General features: G+C 36.7%; 1 protein-coding gene across 1 annotated transcript in view; it reads left to right on the top strand.

The window, feature by feature from the left end:
- Positions 1-15,538, top strand: part of epb41l4a (erythrocyte membrane protein band 4.1 like 4A) — a 44,690-nt gene extending 29,152 nt beyond the window's left edge. Inside the window, exons 11-23 of the mRNA XM_046861402.1 lie at positions 2,749-2,826; positions 5,139-5,254; positions 7,341-7,431; positions 7,540-7,623; positions 7,950-8,063; positions 9,865-9,912; positions 10,191-10,265; positions 10,447-10,566; positions 11,091-11,138; positions 11,319-11,387; positions 12,009-12,119; positions 12,276-12,354; positions 14,865-15,538. Coding sequence (XP_046717358.1) covers positions 2,749-2,826; positions 5,139-5,254; positions 7,341-7,431; positions 7,540-7,623; positions 7,950-8,063; positions 9,865-9,912; positions 10,191-10,265; positions 10,447-10,566; positions 11,091-11,138; positions 11,319-11,387; positions 12,009-12,119; positions 12,276-12,354; positions 14,865-14,975 — 1,144 coding nt within the window. The 3' untranslated portion in view covers positions 14,976-15,538. The remainder of the gene's footprint in view (positions 1-2,748; positions 2,827-5,138; positions 5,255-7,340; positions 7,432-7,539; positions 7,624-7,949; positions 8,064-9,864; positions 9,913-10,190; positions 10,266-10,446; positions 10,567-11,090; positions 11,139-11,318; positions 11,388-12,008; positions 12,120-12,275; positions 12,355-14,864) is intronic.
- The last annotated feature ends 1,902 nt before the right edge of the window (positions 15,539-17,440 follow it).

Below are 17,440 nucleotides of genomic sequence, written 5' to 3'. Positions count from 1 at the left end.
ACAAAAGCTTTAAAATAGCAGCAATAAAAAGAAAACCTCAGCCACCATGTGGGTTTCACCAGCTCATTTTTAGTTCTGGGTCATTCCTGGAGCAGCCTCTAGATTCCAGGTGTTGCATTGCCAAGATGAATGGAACCACCTCTGGGGAAACATACTTTTTTTGGAGAACATAAATAATTCATTTCACATCAATTTCACTGACAAGAATTTACATGCATGATATATTAATACCCAAAATGATTTGGGAGGTATCAGAGGTATATGGTATATAGTGATCATGAATATGGTTTTATTTCTTATTAGTCATCGGTTTAGTCATTGGTTTTGTCTACAAATAGAAGAATGGAAATGTCAGCGGTTTAGTGATTGTAGCTTTGGGCCACTGATCAGAGGGTCATGAGTTAAAGACTCAGTATTGCCCTTGAGCAAGGATCGTAGCTTTCTCCCCTCTGAAGAAAATGCAAGACGTACTGACACTTTTTTTTTTTTTCTGATGTCATGTATTACATGGATGAAAGACACAGTATTCCCATAGTGCACATATCTGCACCTATGGCTTAGGTCACAGAATTAGTGTGCTCTTGTTGGTTTGTTCATTCATCTTTTACCCATTATTTATCCAAATAACTAAGCATTTGTAGTCGGAATGCTATGTCTATTAAGGTTGGAGACTAAATGTTATTTGTTAATTGTAGTAATCTTTTATCAAAAACTAGCTCAAGTAACCATTTTAAAGCACATTTATTTCACATCTATATTTAATTGTCATGTCTGGACCAATTATGCAGCATTAAGCATTAAGAGTGGTCCTTTCCCATCGTGCATCTAACATCGAGTAGTTCCACCAGTTTCACTTTTCTCTATTTGCCTTTCATCACGCTTGTGTCAAGCCAGAGAACTTAAAAAGCCCAACACGAGCTGCAATAATCTCCAAATATATTAAATCTACTTTCTCAGTCAACTCTACATCTCTCTTCTACTCATCCTCTGTCTTTGAAAAGTGTTTGCTAGCTCCCAGGTTTTTTTAATAAGTTCTTGTCTTTGAGGCGTCTACTCTAGATCCCGATTCTTTTCCTTAAGACCATTTCTTTGAGTGAAAGCTGGCTGTTAGGGAATACTCCCTACAATCCCTCTACCTGAAGTGGTTGCTGCTGTTTGCGCAATCAGTCATTGCTCATCGTGTTGTTGCTGCTAATCCGCGTGTGAAAGAGTATCAGTGTAAAAAAACATATGGGGTTTACGCTACATATGCTACAAATTTTCACACTTTTTTAAGTCAACATACACGGATTAAAGTATCAATCAGACCATATTAAAGGTTTTCTTTTCATGTCCAAAAACTCTAAAACATAAAAAAATATCATCAGGCATAAAGCAATAGTTATATACCCTATATATGCAAATATAATGAACAAATAGTTTAACGCCCATTAATTAGTGCAGTCTCGTTAACATAATTATACATTCATCCAACAGATCACAATCTGATTGAATATTGTCACCCGATATGCTAATTTAATTACAAAATAATAAGCTACCTGTTTATCACTACAACCTCATTAACATAAAGATCATTTCATTTGAATTACTATTCAAACAATCAGTCCCACTATGTATGGAAATATCGCTAAGAATGAATAAAGGCTCAGTACCAGAATGCTAATTGGGTGAAATGTGTTGATTAAAGAATAATACCGCCATTGTGGTACCATAGCTAAGATTTATTTCCAGTACGTGCTAATGACAATATGTATGTGTAAATGATAATTCCTTTATATTTATTATTAATAATAACAATTATAGAAAAAAAAAATAATGAAGGCAACTAGCCACCAATCAACAGAGCTGTATTACCTTAAGTGTTTTTTTTTTTTTTACATTTTCAATTCAATTGATTTATTTTTATTTTTTTTAACATTTCCATTAAACAGGCAATGTAATGTTATAAAACATACAAAAGTGCTATTATTATTAATAAATACAAAATAGGTTTATAGATTAGAGTTTAAGCTGTTCTCATTATGTGGACTTTTCTGAAGCCTTTAAGCCGTGGCGTTTATTTGTATTTTTTTAACTCAGAGGTGCACTTCAAAGCTGTTAATGTTAAACCAAGCCAAAAGCTGTCTTTAGTGTTTTCCACCTTTAATTCACCTCATTAAACCGCCACAGTCTGTCTTAGAAATGTACAGAGAGACTGTAAAGAATTCACAAATGTGCATATAATCACTTCTTTTTAGAAACTTTCAAAGAAAAGCATTACGACAGTGCATTATAGGTTAAATCACCTGGTGTTTAAAGCAATAGTTTTTATTACATATTTATAGTTGTGTTAAATTAGTTAAAGGAATAATGCTGTTACACTATATGAACAAAAATGTTGAGACACCTGACTCTACCCTAGGCCTCCTCACCCTACACCAGTACCTGAATTTACTAACACCCTTGTGGTTGAATAAGCACAAATCTCTTTAATCACACTAAAAAATCTAGTAAAACTTCTTTCCAGAAGAGTGGAGTTTATTTTAACAGTAAATGGGGACTAAATATGAAATGGGATGTTCAAAAAGCACATTCAAATCGTATGGTCAGGTTTCCACTAACATTTGTTCATATAGTGTACATTTAAAATTATTTCTCGTGCTATAGATTCTTTGATTGCATATTCTAAAAGTTTGTAAGAAAATGTTATCTAAACAGAAAAAATGTTCTCTGCTCTTGTTTAACTGAAATATCAAATGTATTTTGTAGAATGGCAGAAAATGAAGTCAACACACTGTCGAGCAAGCTGTCCAAATTCAGCTCTCTGGGCTCCAAACATCGTTACCGGTTAGTAAGTTGTGTGAGTGAACAGTGAACAATGAGGAAGAGGGGGAAAGGAGAAGGTTTATAAATATGTTGTGTAATGAGGTTTTATGCATAACATGTATAGCACTGAGAAGCATACAGGTTACAGGCAGTTATATCTTAAACTTTAAGCATTTACGGAAGACTTGTTCATGGAAAGAAAAATCTGCCAGTATTGCGTTACTTACAACTCCAATTGCAAGAAAGTTGGGACACTGTAATACATGGAAATACATACAGAATGATTGCAGATCTCATAAACTTGTATTTTATTCAAAATAGAAATAAGAAAACATCAAATGTTTTAACTAAGAAAGTATACCACTTTAGGGAAAAAAAAAAAAAAAGGTCATTTTGAATTTGATGGCCCCAGTACTTCAAAAAAAAAAAATGTTAGAAAAGCTTCTTTTAACAAAAGTCTGTATACATCTGAGACTGAAGAGACCAGTTGCTGGAGTTTTGAGAAAGGAATGCTGTCCCAGTTATGTCTAATACAGGATTCTAAGTCTTCTTTGTCATATTTTTAATTTCATGATGTGCATATTGTTTTCAATTGGTGAAAGGTCTGGACTGCTGGCAAGCCAGTTCAGCATCTGGACTATTCTACTACAAAGCCATGCGGTTTAGCATTGTCTTTTCTAAAAAGTACATCATCTGGATATAAGCATATGTTGCAATAGATCCTGTATATACTGTATATTCAGGCTTTTGAACAGACCATTGAAAACAAGTCGAACAGTCCTTAGTCCAGAGGATGCAGCATGCATGGTTTCCGAAGAGAATTTCTCATTTTGATTCGTCTGACCACAAAACAGTTTTCCACTTTGCCTAAGTCCATTTTAAATGAGCTTTTGCCCAGAGAAGACTGCATAGTTTCTGGATCATGTTTACACATGGCATCCTCTTTGCATGCTAGCGCTTTAACCTGCATTTGCTTTAACCTGGATGGCAAGGTGAAATGTGTTCACAGGCAATGATTTCTGGAGGGGTTTCTGAGCCCCTGCAGTGATTTTCATTACAGTATCATGTTAGTTTTTAAAGCAGTGCTGCCTGAGGGCCCGACGATCACAAGTATCCAATACTGATTTCGCTCTTGTCCCTTGTGCACAGAGATTCTCCAAATCGCTTCATTATATCATGTACTGTAGATGATGACATATATTAAGTATTTGCAATTTTATGTTTAGGAACATTATTCTGCCGTTTTTTTACAGTTTGGTAAAAATCTTTCCACTGTAAGATACTCTTTTTATACCCAATCATGTTACTGACCTGCTGCCAATCAACCTAATTAGTTGCTAAATGTTCCGCCAGCTGGTTTTTTTTTTTAGTAACACTTTTTCAGCCTTTTGTTGCTTTCAGATGTGTTGTGGATGTGTTGCAAATTCAAAATAACCTTATATCTTTCCTTAAAATAGTACATTTTCTCAAATTACACATTTGCTATGTTTTTAATGTTCAATTATGAACAAAATAGAAGTTTATAAGATTTGCAAATCATTGCATTTTTATTTACAATTAACACAGCATTCCAACTTTTTGTGGGGTTTGTACTGTTAATATAATGTAAATGTTCCAGTGTAATGTAATGTGAACTATTCCACTTACAGAACACATTTTTATGATTAAAATGATAATTTAAGTTGACAATATTAATAGACCTAATTGTTTTTGGATTAAACCCATTCATGTCAACTAATTCATTATATAAATTTTTTCGCCTTTGGGATATTAGATAACAAATCAGTATCGGTATCATTGCTTTGTGTAAACCAGAGTGGGCATCTGTGAACTTTGTACACGTGTGTTATTTATTTCACTGATATCCCCAGCAAACGTTAAAACCTGTACAATAATTACAGTAAACAGGCTGAAACATGTACTAGCCTCTTAATAAACAAACACATGACCTAGCAGGAAACATGCTAAAACATGAAATAGAATTACAGTAAACAGACTAACACATGAGCCAACATGAAACAGACTACTACTTAGAATTAAACAAGCTTAAACGTACTAATTTCAGTAAACATGAACTTACATTCTAGTAAACAGACTATCACATAGGAAATAGCATTACAGTAAGCAGACTACTAACTAGCATTACACCAACTTAAGCATGTACTAGCATTAGAATTAGCCTAAATCTAACAAAAATAAGCATCAAAATGCACAAAATGTATCATTTTAAATGTTATTGGGTTTAAAATGTTTTTTTTTTAATACAGTATATGAATGGATATGTAAAGAACGTCTTGAAAAACAAATGTAACATTAAGTGTAATTTCTTATAGTGGGAACACCGCCATGCAGATGGGAAAAGATCAGTGTGTTGTCTTGCCCAGGCAAAATCTGGAGGTGGTGCGCACACGCAGCAAGACCTACCCAAAGAGGAGCACACAGCCCACCAGTGAGCATCCATCCATCCATCCATCCATCCATCCATCCATCCATCCATCCATCTAACATCATCAACATGCTAAAGTAACAGTTCATTCACAGGGACTTGTATAGCACTCCATGTAGATGTAACCTAACATAGTTTCTAAATGTTTTATTATTTAACAAAGAAATTCTGATGAATCTTTCGGTAAGGAGATTGTTTATGGAAGGAGTCTCGAGTGTCAGAACTTTTACCAGCAGTCAGCAATTTTTCCACCCATAGTAAATGTCATTAGGTCAGAGAAATTTTGTAGTTTGCAGTTTCTTGATAACATGATTTGCTAGCCGCTCTAACATGAGCGATATTCAGACATGACTATAATTCTTGAAAGTGCGGAAAACTACATATTGTTTGCAAAAAAAAAAAAAATTTACAATTTGAATCATTGGCGAATTGCTGTAGTATAAGAGGAATAAAACAATTGTCGTTGTTAGTAAACAAATTATATAAACTTTATGATGGTGTAGGGACACAACGCAATTCCCTCTCATTGTTAATGCTTACAGTACATAAGTATACACTAACACATTTCCCTGCTGTCAGTATAGCCATGTGCATAATCATACCATAGCCATGGGCTAATGGTAACCTCAGCATAGTTGTGTACATGTAATTATTAACCCTAAGCCCATAAGAATTAGCATTCATCATTTGTTGTGTGCTGCACAGGCCTGCACTAATCCTGTTATTCTGGATGTGCGAGTCGCTTCACTACCGCTAGCCGTGTTTATTATAACAATTGTGAGATCAGGTTCACTTCATCGCAGGTGTGGGGACGCAAGCAAGTTCAATCCCTTACAGCTTTCATTTAGTCATCTGTCAAAATGCGCTTGGTGCCCTATCACACAAATATGCACTCTCTCTCTCTCTCGCTCTCTTTCTCTCTCTCTCTCTCTCTCTCTCTCTCTCTCTCTCTCTCTCGCTCTCTCTTTCACAAAAATATTGCCTGTATTTGCAAAAAATATTGCCTGCATGTCGTAGCACATTGTAAATGATTGAATGATTACAGGATCAATGGGCACTATTTAGTTCTACACTGCTATAACCATCTCCACCAACAAAACATAATCAACTTCTATTTCATGGCAAATTTTGAGTATCAAAGGCTTTTTAAATCCTTTTTTTTTCCACCGGCATGTAAGACGAAGGTTTTCACAGGCAAAGAAGAACTGTTGATTAGCTTCAGGTGACTGCAGTCCAAAAGAAAGGTTTCAAATTCTACTCCAAAGAAGACTGCAAAATGCACAGCAGACGTTAGAAAAGTAATCAACCTCGACTGGCTTTTGGACACATTTTGAAATGAGTAAAATCCATGAAGATATAATTTACATGGTTTGGAGTCAAAGACCTTTAGGTGCCTGCTATAGAGTTCTCATCTCAACCCTGTTGAACACCTTTGGGATGAATTGGAATGCTGACTGCACCCCAGGCCTCCTCACCTCACCTACATCAGTACCTAGTTTTACTAACACCCTTCAAGTCAAGAGTCAAAAGGCTTTTATTGTCATTTTTACTATACACAGTGGTACACAGTACACAGTAAAAACAAGACGATGTTCCTCCAGAACCCTGGTGCTACACTAAACATATAAAAAAAAAATATATATATATATATATATATATATATATATATATATATATATATATATATATATATATATATATATAAATAATATTTTATATCGTTTAGTCAGAATCAAAGCAAATGTTTTTACTTACAGTAAGATATATATATATACTATATATATCTTACTGTAAGTAAAAACCTTTGCTTTGATTCTGACTAAACGATATAAAAACATGCAAAGAAAACTCTCTTGCAACTCTTACTGCAATTCCACATCGTATCAATTATACATTACACAAAGTTAGTCAGTAGTTACAGCCTGAGATAATTAGATCCTATTCTTCACTTGGTGAGATTATTTGGTGATGGATCCACACAGACATGCTAACTTATGCTTAAACCTGACAGTGATATATTGCACTGTGGAGCTATAACATTAATTCAAAAGTAAAATAGTCCACACACTTTTTTTACTGTATCTTCCAGGCTTGAACAATGGGAGCCGATCAGTCACAAAGGCAGGAAATTCCCTGGGTGAAGTCCAGGCTAAAGCCAGCACACTCCCACCAGCCAAGAGGTACTGACCTCATGCACACTTGTATGATAAAGACTGTGCAGTGAAGCAGCCCTTTTATCGATTCAGTGTAACAGAATAAGATTTAATACTTGTTTCATTATGTTCCAGCCCCAAAGTGTCCAAGACGGAGAGTATTTCAGAGGATCAGCCAAGCAAGCACACGGCCCCCTGGGACGAGAATGCACCGCAGAGGTACAGCTATAACAGAGGTCGTGTTAAAGTGTGGCTAAAGGTTCAGCTAATCCGGCCTGAATGCATGCAAACATGCACACACACAAGTCTCGTTTATAGCAAGATAAAGATCAAGTACTGTATTAAGTCAATTTTCCTTCTAAAACCTTTGAAAACAAATCTCGAATCACTGTGAAGGTATTAGTTGACAAATGTGTCTCACTTTACTTGAGAACATGAGTTAAGCTTCCTGAAGAAAATGCCAACAGCTTTGGATTTACAATTTTCCCTTTTATTCCATGCCACAGTTTCAGTATGAATGTCTGCCATTCTTTGTTTTTCCTCAGCGGACTGTACAACTCGGCCAGCGAGCGAAACAAATCTCCCAAATTCCCCAACGCGCGTAGACGTTCGCCCTCAGGAGGCAACGAGAACGAGGTTATGAACTCCTCCAGGCCCAGGTACAGCACACTCGTGTTTATAACATATTCACGTGTATACTTTCTACAGGAAACTGCTGTTATATTATAATTTTTATAAATAGTATCGTAACTTATCTTTTTAAAGACTAATAGAAGCAAAAAAAATACTTTTTGCCAGAGTATTCAGGAAGCGTTTACATTTTTAAGGAGCTGCTTGTTTTAAAATCCTGTACTGTGATGTCTTACAAGCCAGTAGTTTTTCTAGCAGGTAGTTTTCTAGCATCAGTACACCCATATATTTGTTAATGAAATTCTTTCTTCGCATATTATATATATTAGAAAGCTAATGTCAGCGCAGTGGGTAGGCCATGATACACCGCCTCTGGAGCACAGAGGGTTAAGGGCCTTGCGAAAGGGCCCAAGAGTGGCATCTTGGCAATACTGGGTTTGAACTCCCAACCTTCCGATCAGTAACCCAGCACCTAAACCACTGAGCTACTACTCTTTTGAGTTTAAGTCGTGTACAATTTTTCCCTTGTTTTCATAGTTTTAAAGACAATTTACGTTCTCTGTTAAATGACAAGATAATTTTTTTTTAAGGGGGAGAGAGGGTTAGAAAGGGAGAAAAGGAGAAGTCAGTGAAGGAATGACTGTTTATCACAGCTATAAAAAAGTGATTACAGGAACTAACTTGTCTTTTAGACGTTCCACAATAGTAAATCTAACTTTAAAACCGCTAAAATGTGTGCTGTCATTCATAAAAAAAAAATGAAACATTGCTCAGGTGTAAGTGTGGTGTTTGCCATCACATCTACTGTATTCCTAGCAGTCCTGTTAGTTTTGCACCATCCTATGCCTGGTGGCCTTTTTGATTTGTAGCTAGGGTTTTAGATAAAAAAAATGTTTCTTCTCACACTGGCAATAGCTCAGCTTATGGCAAACACATACCCCACTATGTGTTTAAAGACCTCTGATCTGCACTAATGACAAAAGAATTTCTCTTCGATTTTTGTCTGGGACAGCCGAATCAGGCTTAAATTTTATAGTCTAAACACAGCTGTACCTCAAAGGAATGATTCCTACTCTGCTCTTTACAAATTCACAACAAACTGCAAATCTTGATTGCTTTATGTCTCTTGAAGGCAAAACATGTTCACACACTTTCCTGAGAAATTCTCATGGCAAGGGGAGCTCACTGGTAGAAGTTATCGCAGGTCAGAAGGTCATGAGTTTCAATCCCACAGCTTGAGTAGATGTTTTAACCCTCTCTGTGCCACATTATAGCTAACCCTATTCCATTAAACTAGCTTCCTAACAAAACTAGAATGTGTGAAGTAAGGTATTTCAATGTGCTTCACTTGAGACATTTGTCTGTCTTTCTTTTCTTTCTTTGCCGGTGTAGAAATGTACTCAATGTGGTACTTGGACTCCCTCTAGTGAGAAATCAGTATATACAGTGCAGTTTAATTACACTATAGTCTGTAACTAAATATTTGACAAATATTATGCTGAGGGGGGAAAGATGCACTTACATGCTCTATTCTGCCTTGAAGTGATACTGTTTGAAAATAATAGAAATATATTTTACTCCTTAATATTTACAAAACATAATTCCTAGGTTTTTAAATGGCATAATGATTTAGATCATGAACATTTTAGAGAGAGCTGTCTAGATCCTGCTTAGGTTAGAAAAAAAAAGGAGAAAAGGAACCATTATATGAAAGCATCAGAATAAATAAGTAATGCGTGATAAAGTTTAATAAGGCAAAGAGATATTTTCTCGTGTTTCGTAAAAACATGTATAGGGAAGGCCAAATGCTAAGATTGTGTGCTTTTACAGGAAACTCCAGAGCAGTGAGGATCCATCCAGCAAACAGCATCGGCGGAGGTGGGCAGTTTGTTTTATTTTTAGTGTTTTTGGTACGTTATTTTTATTTTAGCAAAAAGAAATATGTGTTTTTAATGTTAGGCTATAAACTGATTTTAAAATCCATATATAACAAATACATGTATAGACCTGATTATAATGATAATATATGACTGAATAATACAGATTAACATGCCTTATAGAAATATTTACATTATTCCTTCACCACAACTAAAAGCTCTTGAGAGATATGATTTGCCTTCTTGTCAACTTTTAACCCCTCTTGTTTGTCCCCTTAGGTCACGTTCCCGTGGCAACACAAGCAGCGGCAGCGAGACCGAGAATTCCAACAGAGAGCATCGTAAAAAGAACCGGTACAGAAACTTTTCTTTTCCCCATGCACAAAAATATAATTATGATATAATTATATCCCCATGCACTAAAAGAATATATATGATATAATTAACAATTATATCATATTTCTGTCCACACGCTATCTAATTTAACATGTAAGAGAGCAGATGTTCGGCACTAACTTCTGCATGCTTGCTGTAGATCCCGGCAGGAGAATGAGATGGTAGATTCTGCACCACAGTGGGAGGCTGTGCTGCGCCGACAAAAGGAGAAAAACCCGAATGACCCCAACCATCGTCGCTCGCGCCATCGCTCTAGATCGTTAGTATTTCCCATCGCACCTCTCATTCCCCTGTCAAGCAAAACAGATGTTTCTGTGAGCACTTGAATGTGGTTACCATATAGTCTCAACTTTGTTGATACAGTGCCACATAAACAACTGGAGGAACTCCTTCTCATAAGATTTCCTTTTAAATCCTTCTCTAAATTCTTTTTTAGGTTGCTTTTTCTTTTTCTTCAAGCAAATAGCGAAATGATTAAATACACAAAAAAAGCACATAAAAACTGTGGTCGCAGTTAAAATAGGGTGCAGTCCAAACTTAGGAATATAAAGAAGCTTAAAAGATCATGTAAAATCCTGCTGTTATTCTCTTCAGGGGAAGATGCAACGAGGGGGTGGCTGCTGATCATCTTAAAACCAGGGTTTTAAAGAAGAATATTGCACTTACAAGAAAATCTTATGTCAGAAAATAAATATTGTGTTAAAATAAAACTGCTGCTCATTCATGCATTGTACAGATTTATTTACAGTTTTGACTTGGAAGCTTGGTTGTTGTTTTTTGTAGGAGAAGTCCAGATGTTCAAGCTAAAGAGCAGCTGTGGAAGCATATACAGTAAGTAGTAATGAGTCATTCTGTAAAAGCCAGTGTAAACTGTCTTTACTTGCTCTTGGCAGGCTGATGCTGTGGTTTTGATGATTCACTCTGACAGGGTTGTAATGATTTTGTGTGTGTGTGTGTGTGTGTGTGTGTGTGTGTGTGTGTGTGTGTGTGTGTGTGTGTGTGTGTGTGCAGGAAGGAGTTGGTGGATCCATCCGGTCTGACAGAGGAACAGCTAAAAGAGATTCCATATAAGAAAGTAGAGTGAGTAAACCAATGTATTTTGTGTTCGCTTATCAATATAGTGTGTTACTGAAAATATGCTAACAGTATCTCTGTTAATGCTTTAATGCTGAACAATTCTAAAAATGTCTGAAAACGGAGATGTCAGCCTTTAAATTTAGAAATGGAATGGAATAAGTTCCACATCAACTGTATCTGAAAATACCATAGTGACAAACGAGTCCTCTTGTCCTTGAAGTCCCAGTCCTATGTAACACTATGAACAAGCATCTATGTGATTGGATTCTGTTGTTTTATATCAGTAAAAATGTTTCCCTAAAGGAAAACTACGGTTCTGATGCAGGGAAAAGAATGTTCTCAAGGAACCTCATTATTTCTTATTACTTTGCATTTACTAATTAATGAGAAGTTACAGTAAGCGTTCATGAAACCTTAGATATCCAAAGAAGTATGATTTCTGGTCAAAATATTGCAAACTTTGTCAGGAAAAAATTATTTGAATCTCATTGGATATCTGCACCTAGTGATCTGACACACTAAAAAGAACTGAAATTCATATCTATATGTGCTTTAAATGTGGCCTGTTACATCATAAAACAATTAATTACTGACTTTCAAAATGACTGTTATATCTGATTTCAGAACTCAAGGTGACCCGATCCGTATCAGGCACTCTCAGTCTCCCCGGAGCTACCGCCAGTACCGACGCTCACACTGCTCTGATGGAGAGAGGTCTGTCCTCTCAGAGGTCAAGTGAGTACAGGAATAGTTTTGTTCAATTCAAATATCACATTTCCCATCTGTAGGTCATTCCCAGGTGACAAGAAACAACTTGAGTGTCAAACTCATCCAAGTTATTGCCGGGCCCAGGTGCATGTTTTTTTGACCACTGACACTGTTTCTTTTTAGCTCTCGGACTGATCTGGTGCCTCCACTTCCTGTTACTCGCACTGTAGACATGACAGGGTCCAGCACTGCCAACTCACAGGTTAGTTTCTGTTCTCTGAAACACTGTCCTACAAGGAAAACATTCATTTGCAAGTTAGGAGTCTGTGAATATGAAGTTAGAAAGGATGAAGTCACTTCCCTTTCAATCAGAGTGACACTGGCCAATCTGTATGTTCACTCATGTGGAAGAAGGCAGATAACCCCTACCTCTGTGTGGGTTAAGCTGCACAGTGGCACAGTAGAGCAACAGATCCAAAAGTAGCGTTCAGTTGGGTTCATATGTCTTGAAAGAACTCTGGGCTTCACCAATTGGTAGCTGTTGTGTGAAATCTAAATCAGTGGGTTTGAATGTGCAGATTGTGAGAAATGGGTGCAAAATAATGATATTTAAAACATAATTGAAATTAACATATGTACAGTATTTAGTATATACACTGACCAGTTATAACATTGTGACATTATAACATTATGACCGGTGATTGAATAACACTGATTATCTCTTCATCATGGCACTTGTTAGTGGGTGGATATATTAGGCAGCAAGTGAACATTTTTTCCTCAAAGTTAATGTAAGAAGCAGGAAAAATTGACAACCTTAAGGAATTGAGGGAGTTTGACAAGGGCCAAATTGTGTTGGCTATACGACTGGGTCAGAGCATCTCCAAAACTGCAGCTCTTGTGGGATGTTTTTGGTCTGCATTGGTCAGTATCTATCAAAACTGTTTCAAGAAAGGAACAGCGGTGAACCAGCAACAGGGTCATGAACTGTTTTGGCAGCAAAAGGGGAACCGACACAAAATTAGGCAAGTGTCACAGCGCTTCACTGTTTCCACATTTTTTTATGTTACAGCCTTATTCCAAAATGATTTTTTTTCCCCTCAAAATTCTACAAACAATACCACACAATGACAAGGTAAAAGAAGTGTTTGAAATCTTTGCAAATGTATTACAAACAAAAAAGAAAGAAATCACATGTACATAAATATTCACAGGCTTTGCTCAATACTTTGTTGAAGCACCTTTGACACCAATTACAGCATTATGTCTTTTTGATTATGATGCTACAAGCTTGGCACCTATTTTTGGGCAGTTTCTCCCTTTCTTCTTTGCAGAACCTCTCAAGCTCCATCAGGTTGGATGGGGAGCATCAGTGCACAGCCATTTTCAGATTTCTCCAGAGATGTTTAATCCAGTTTAAGTCTGAGCTCTGGCTGGGCCACTCGAGGACATTCACAGAGTGTCATGTAGCCACTCCTTTGTTATCTTGGCTGTGTGTTTAGGGTCATTGTCCTGTTGGAAGATGAACCGTGGCCCCAGTCTGAGGTCCAGAGCGCTCTGGAGAAGGTTTTCATCAAGGATGTCTCTGTACATTGCTGCATTCATCTTTCCCTCGATCGGAACTGGGAGACTAGTCAGAACCATCCAGAAGAACAACCATCTCTGCAGCATTCCACCAATCAGGCCTGTATGGTAGACTGGCTAGACTGAAGCCACTCCTCAGTAAAAGGCACATGACAGCCCATCTGGAGTTTTCTTAAAGGCACCTGAAGGACTCTCAGACAATGAAAAACAAAGATTGAACTCTTTGTTTCTCATAGTCTGGCCAGTCTACCATACAGGCCTGATTGGTGGAGTGCTACTGAGATGGTTGTTCTTCTGGAAGGTTCTCCTCTGTCCAAAGTAAAACGATGGAGCTCTTTCAGAGTGACCATCGGGTTCTTGGTTACCTCCCTGACTTACTTACTTCTCCCTGATTGCTCAGTTTGGCCAGGTGGCTTTGCTTTAGGGAGAGAACTGGTGGTTCCAAACTTCTTCCATTTAAGGATGATGGAGGCCACTGTGTTCGCTGGGACCTTCAATGCTGCAGATTTTCTGTACCCTTTCCCAGATCTGTGCCTCGACACAATCCAGTCTCAGAGGTCTACAGACAATTCCTTGAACTTCATGGCTTGGTTTGGGCTCTGACATGCACTGTAAACTGTGGCACCTTATATAGACTGGTGTGGGCTTTTTCAAAATATGTCCAATCAGCTGAATTTACCACAGGTGGACTCTAATCAAATTGTAGAAACATCTCAAGGATGATCAGCGGAAACAGGATGTGCCTGAGCTCAATTTTGAGTGTCATGAAAAAACTGTAAATACTTACAGTATGTATATGTGAGTTTTTTCTTTTGTTTGTTTTTTTATTTGTAATAAATTTGCAAAGATTTTGTAAAAAGGCTGTAACATAACAAAATGTGGAAAAAAGAAACGCTGTGAATACTTTCCGGGTGCACTGTAATGTTATGCCTGATCCGTGGCTATTAAGTTATGCCTGGTCAGTGTCTAAAATTATAGAAGATTATCAGGGTCAGTGAAACATTATGAAACACAGAACATGCGGTTTGGATATCAGCACCCAGGCATAATCAGCTGCTGGTTTGCTCCGCTTACTTCTCAGGAGGCCTAGAGAGTTTTGGTTTGCATGAATATGCTGAGAAATGACAGGTTTGCTGCGAGGTGTTTTTACAGTCTTGTTCAGAAATGCCTGTGTTTTCCTTTGTGCAGAAGAAGAATGGGTCCAAAGACAACCTGTCGGAGAGCTCTGGGCAGGAGACAAAAAGCAGCATCAGGGCGGCAAAATCCTCACACAGCACTCGGACCAAAAACGAAACGTGACTACATTCTCAAATTTTTCACCACAAGAGGTTAGGAGAGGTCATGGACAATATACCGAGACCTGGAAGTATTTAACACTAATAGACGATAATGTCAGACAGGCATGGAGTTCCTAACTAAACGAAATAGAGATGGCTGTATCCGTGCCATGAGCTTGTCTCAGAAGTTATTGTTAATTTAAAACAAAGGCATTTTTGTACTTATTAACTGAACGAAAATGATCATTGCAAGCAAACAAGTGTTTTAAAACCCCTCATTCTATTCCGACAATCATGTGAAGGAAAGGAATCATTAATACACAGTGAACACTGCACAGTCTTGAAGGTGTTGCACAGAACATTGTGACATTTTATACAGTATTAAATATTCTTGAACTCGTTATTGTACGTGTGGATATTATCACGCAAAGCAATTTGTATTTGTGTCCTCCGTTGACTAAATTCTGTAGGAAATTGTTGCTGCTCTTACTCTTTGGATTGTCTTTCTCTGCTGTTACGAAATACACTGTACACGGTTAACTGTATCTGAGCTGGAGACTCAATAAACTAAATATATTGCCGATAGAATAGTCAATATTTTCATGTTCTTTGGTGTTCATTGTTGCTACAGATACACATTGGTGGACCAAAAAAGGAGGAATCTGGTTGGAAAATTAAAACTGCAGATTTTACAGTTTATAGTAGACTGCACTGCATCCACACATCTGGAAAAAGGAAAACAATGTCTGGAAAGCTTAATATCTGGAATGGGAAAACCAAATCCGGAAAGACATAAAAACTATTTTAATTAATTGTGAGCAGTTCATTACATTGCACATAAAAAGAAAATGGTCATGCATATGTTGTTGCATGCAATCTTAATCATTTTAATATTTCAAATGGTAAATACTCAATATTTTGGGTGGATGAAATATTTGAAATGATTCTTTCCAGAATTGAATTTACGTGAACAGCATAACAATATCAGAGAAGGTATTCACTGTTGTGTACAACTTGCTGCCACTAGGGGGAGTCACTAAACATGTCCTAATGCCTCAGTAAGTCAGCTTCTCTCAGAAGTATCTGAGAATCCAAATATCTGGTACTTTTTAAAAAATTTTAGGCCAAGTTTAATTAGAATACTAGATTTATTTTATTTAATATATTCATTCAATCGTCTAATCCTGGTTAGGGTTGTAGTTGTTCTGGAGCCTACTGCAGGAGCAGTGGTCTAGAGAATTAACCCTAGATTTGACATCAGTCCATCTCAGATACTGTGCACATAAACACACTGTTTTGTAAAGCCATAACTGAGTAATTTACTTGTAATAGTAACCATCACTGCGATTATACCGAAAATCAGCAAGTCACAGCTCTGCCTCTGTGTGATATTCGGTATAACCACATTATTGCAAATAAGATATTGCTTTTACACTGCAGTTCAAAAAACAAGCAAAAAGAATAACATTATATTATTTCACACACAGTATAGTTAAATGTTCTGTTTATTTTTCCTTTGTTAGCACAAATGGATGCCAACAAAGCCTTACTTGATTGAGGGTCAGTGGGCTAAAAATACATGTTGCATTAGTCCAAAATTGCTATTTAAATGAAAGTTTCCATGGTTCCTCTCATTTACGGTTTCATAATAACTACAAATGAATAGAAAATATTACTTTTTTGTCGTCTAATGCAGTTTTATTTTCAAAGTTCTAGTTCTGTAAACTTATAATACAATAAGAAACAATCAATATATCGTACAATGTAGTTTAATGTCTAACAGTTATTCAGTGACCTCTCATCAGAGACATGAAGCTGGTCCTTATTTTTTCCAAAAATGTTCCCCCTTTATTCCTCTATTTAGTAGGTAAATCAAATGTCACCACAGACCAACGTTGGCCATTGGACCCTAGTTTTTGGAACCTGTGGTCGGCACATCTGGTCAAAAGTCAAGTCAAACATTTTATTCCTGAAAAATAGCATTTGCCTTGTTCATCGATGATGTCATTCACGTTGCTGTAGCAATAGTTCAGAACAAATTAGTGGAACAAAACTGTTGTTTAATAAGAAATACATGTATAGAAATAATATGCAGTAGCGTATAAACCTGGTGTATGTTACCCAAATGAAGTAATGTAATATAGTTAGTTAGATTAAATATTATAATATTTTTGTTCTTTTGTTTTTTAACGATATTTGACAAGCTGAAGGCCGACCTCACAATATATCATGGTGCGATTTACAACAAAACCAGTCAATACATGAAGTGCTGAGAAAAACAGCTGTGTTGATCAGAAACATGCCTCATTACAAGAACATGGCCACTGTTATCAAACGTAATCATTCGCTTGTGAAATGATTTTGAAATATCCTAATAGCCTTTTTTCATTTACATGAAAAAAGGCTATTCTCTTCTACACCCTGAATGAACTCAAGAGGTTTTGAAAAAAAAAGGCAAAAGTTTTTTACCAATCCTTCATGTGTCAT

This window comes from Silurus meridionalis, chromosome 11, assembly GCF_014805685.1.
Source record: "Silurus meridionalis isolate SWU-2019-XX chromosome 11, ASM1480568v1, whole genome shotgun sequence".
Lineage (NCBI taxonomy): Eukaryota > Metazoa > Chordata > Actinopteri > Siluriformes > Siluridae > Silurus > Silurus meridionalis.
Note: the sequence above shows the minus strand (reverse complement) of the source record. Positions and strands in the feature narration are given on the sequence as shown.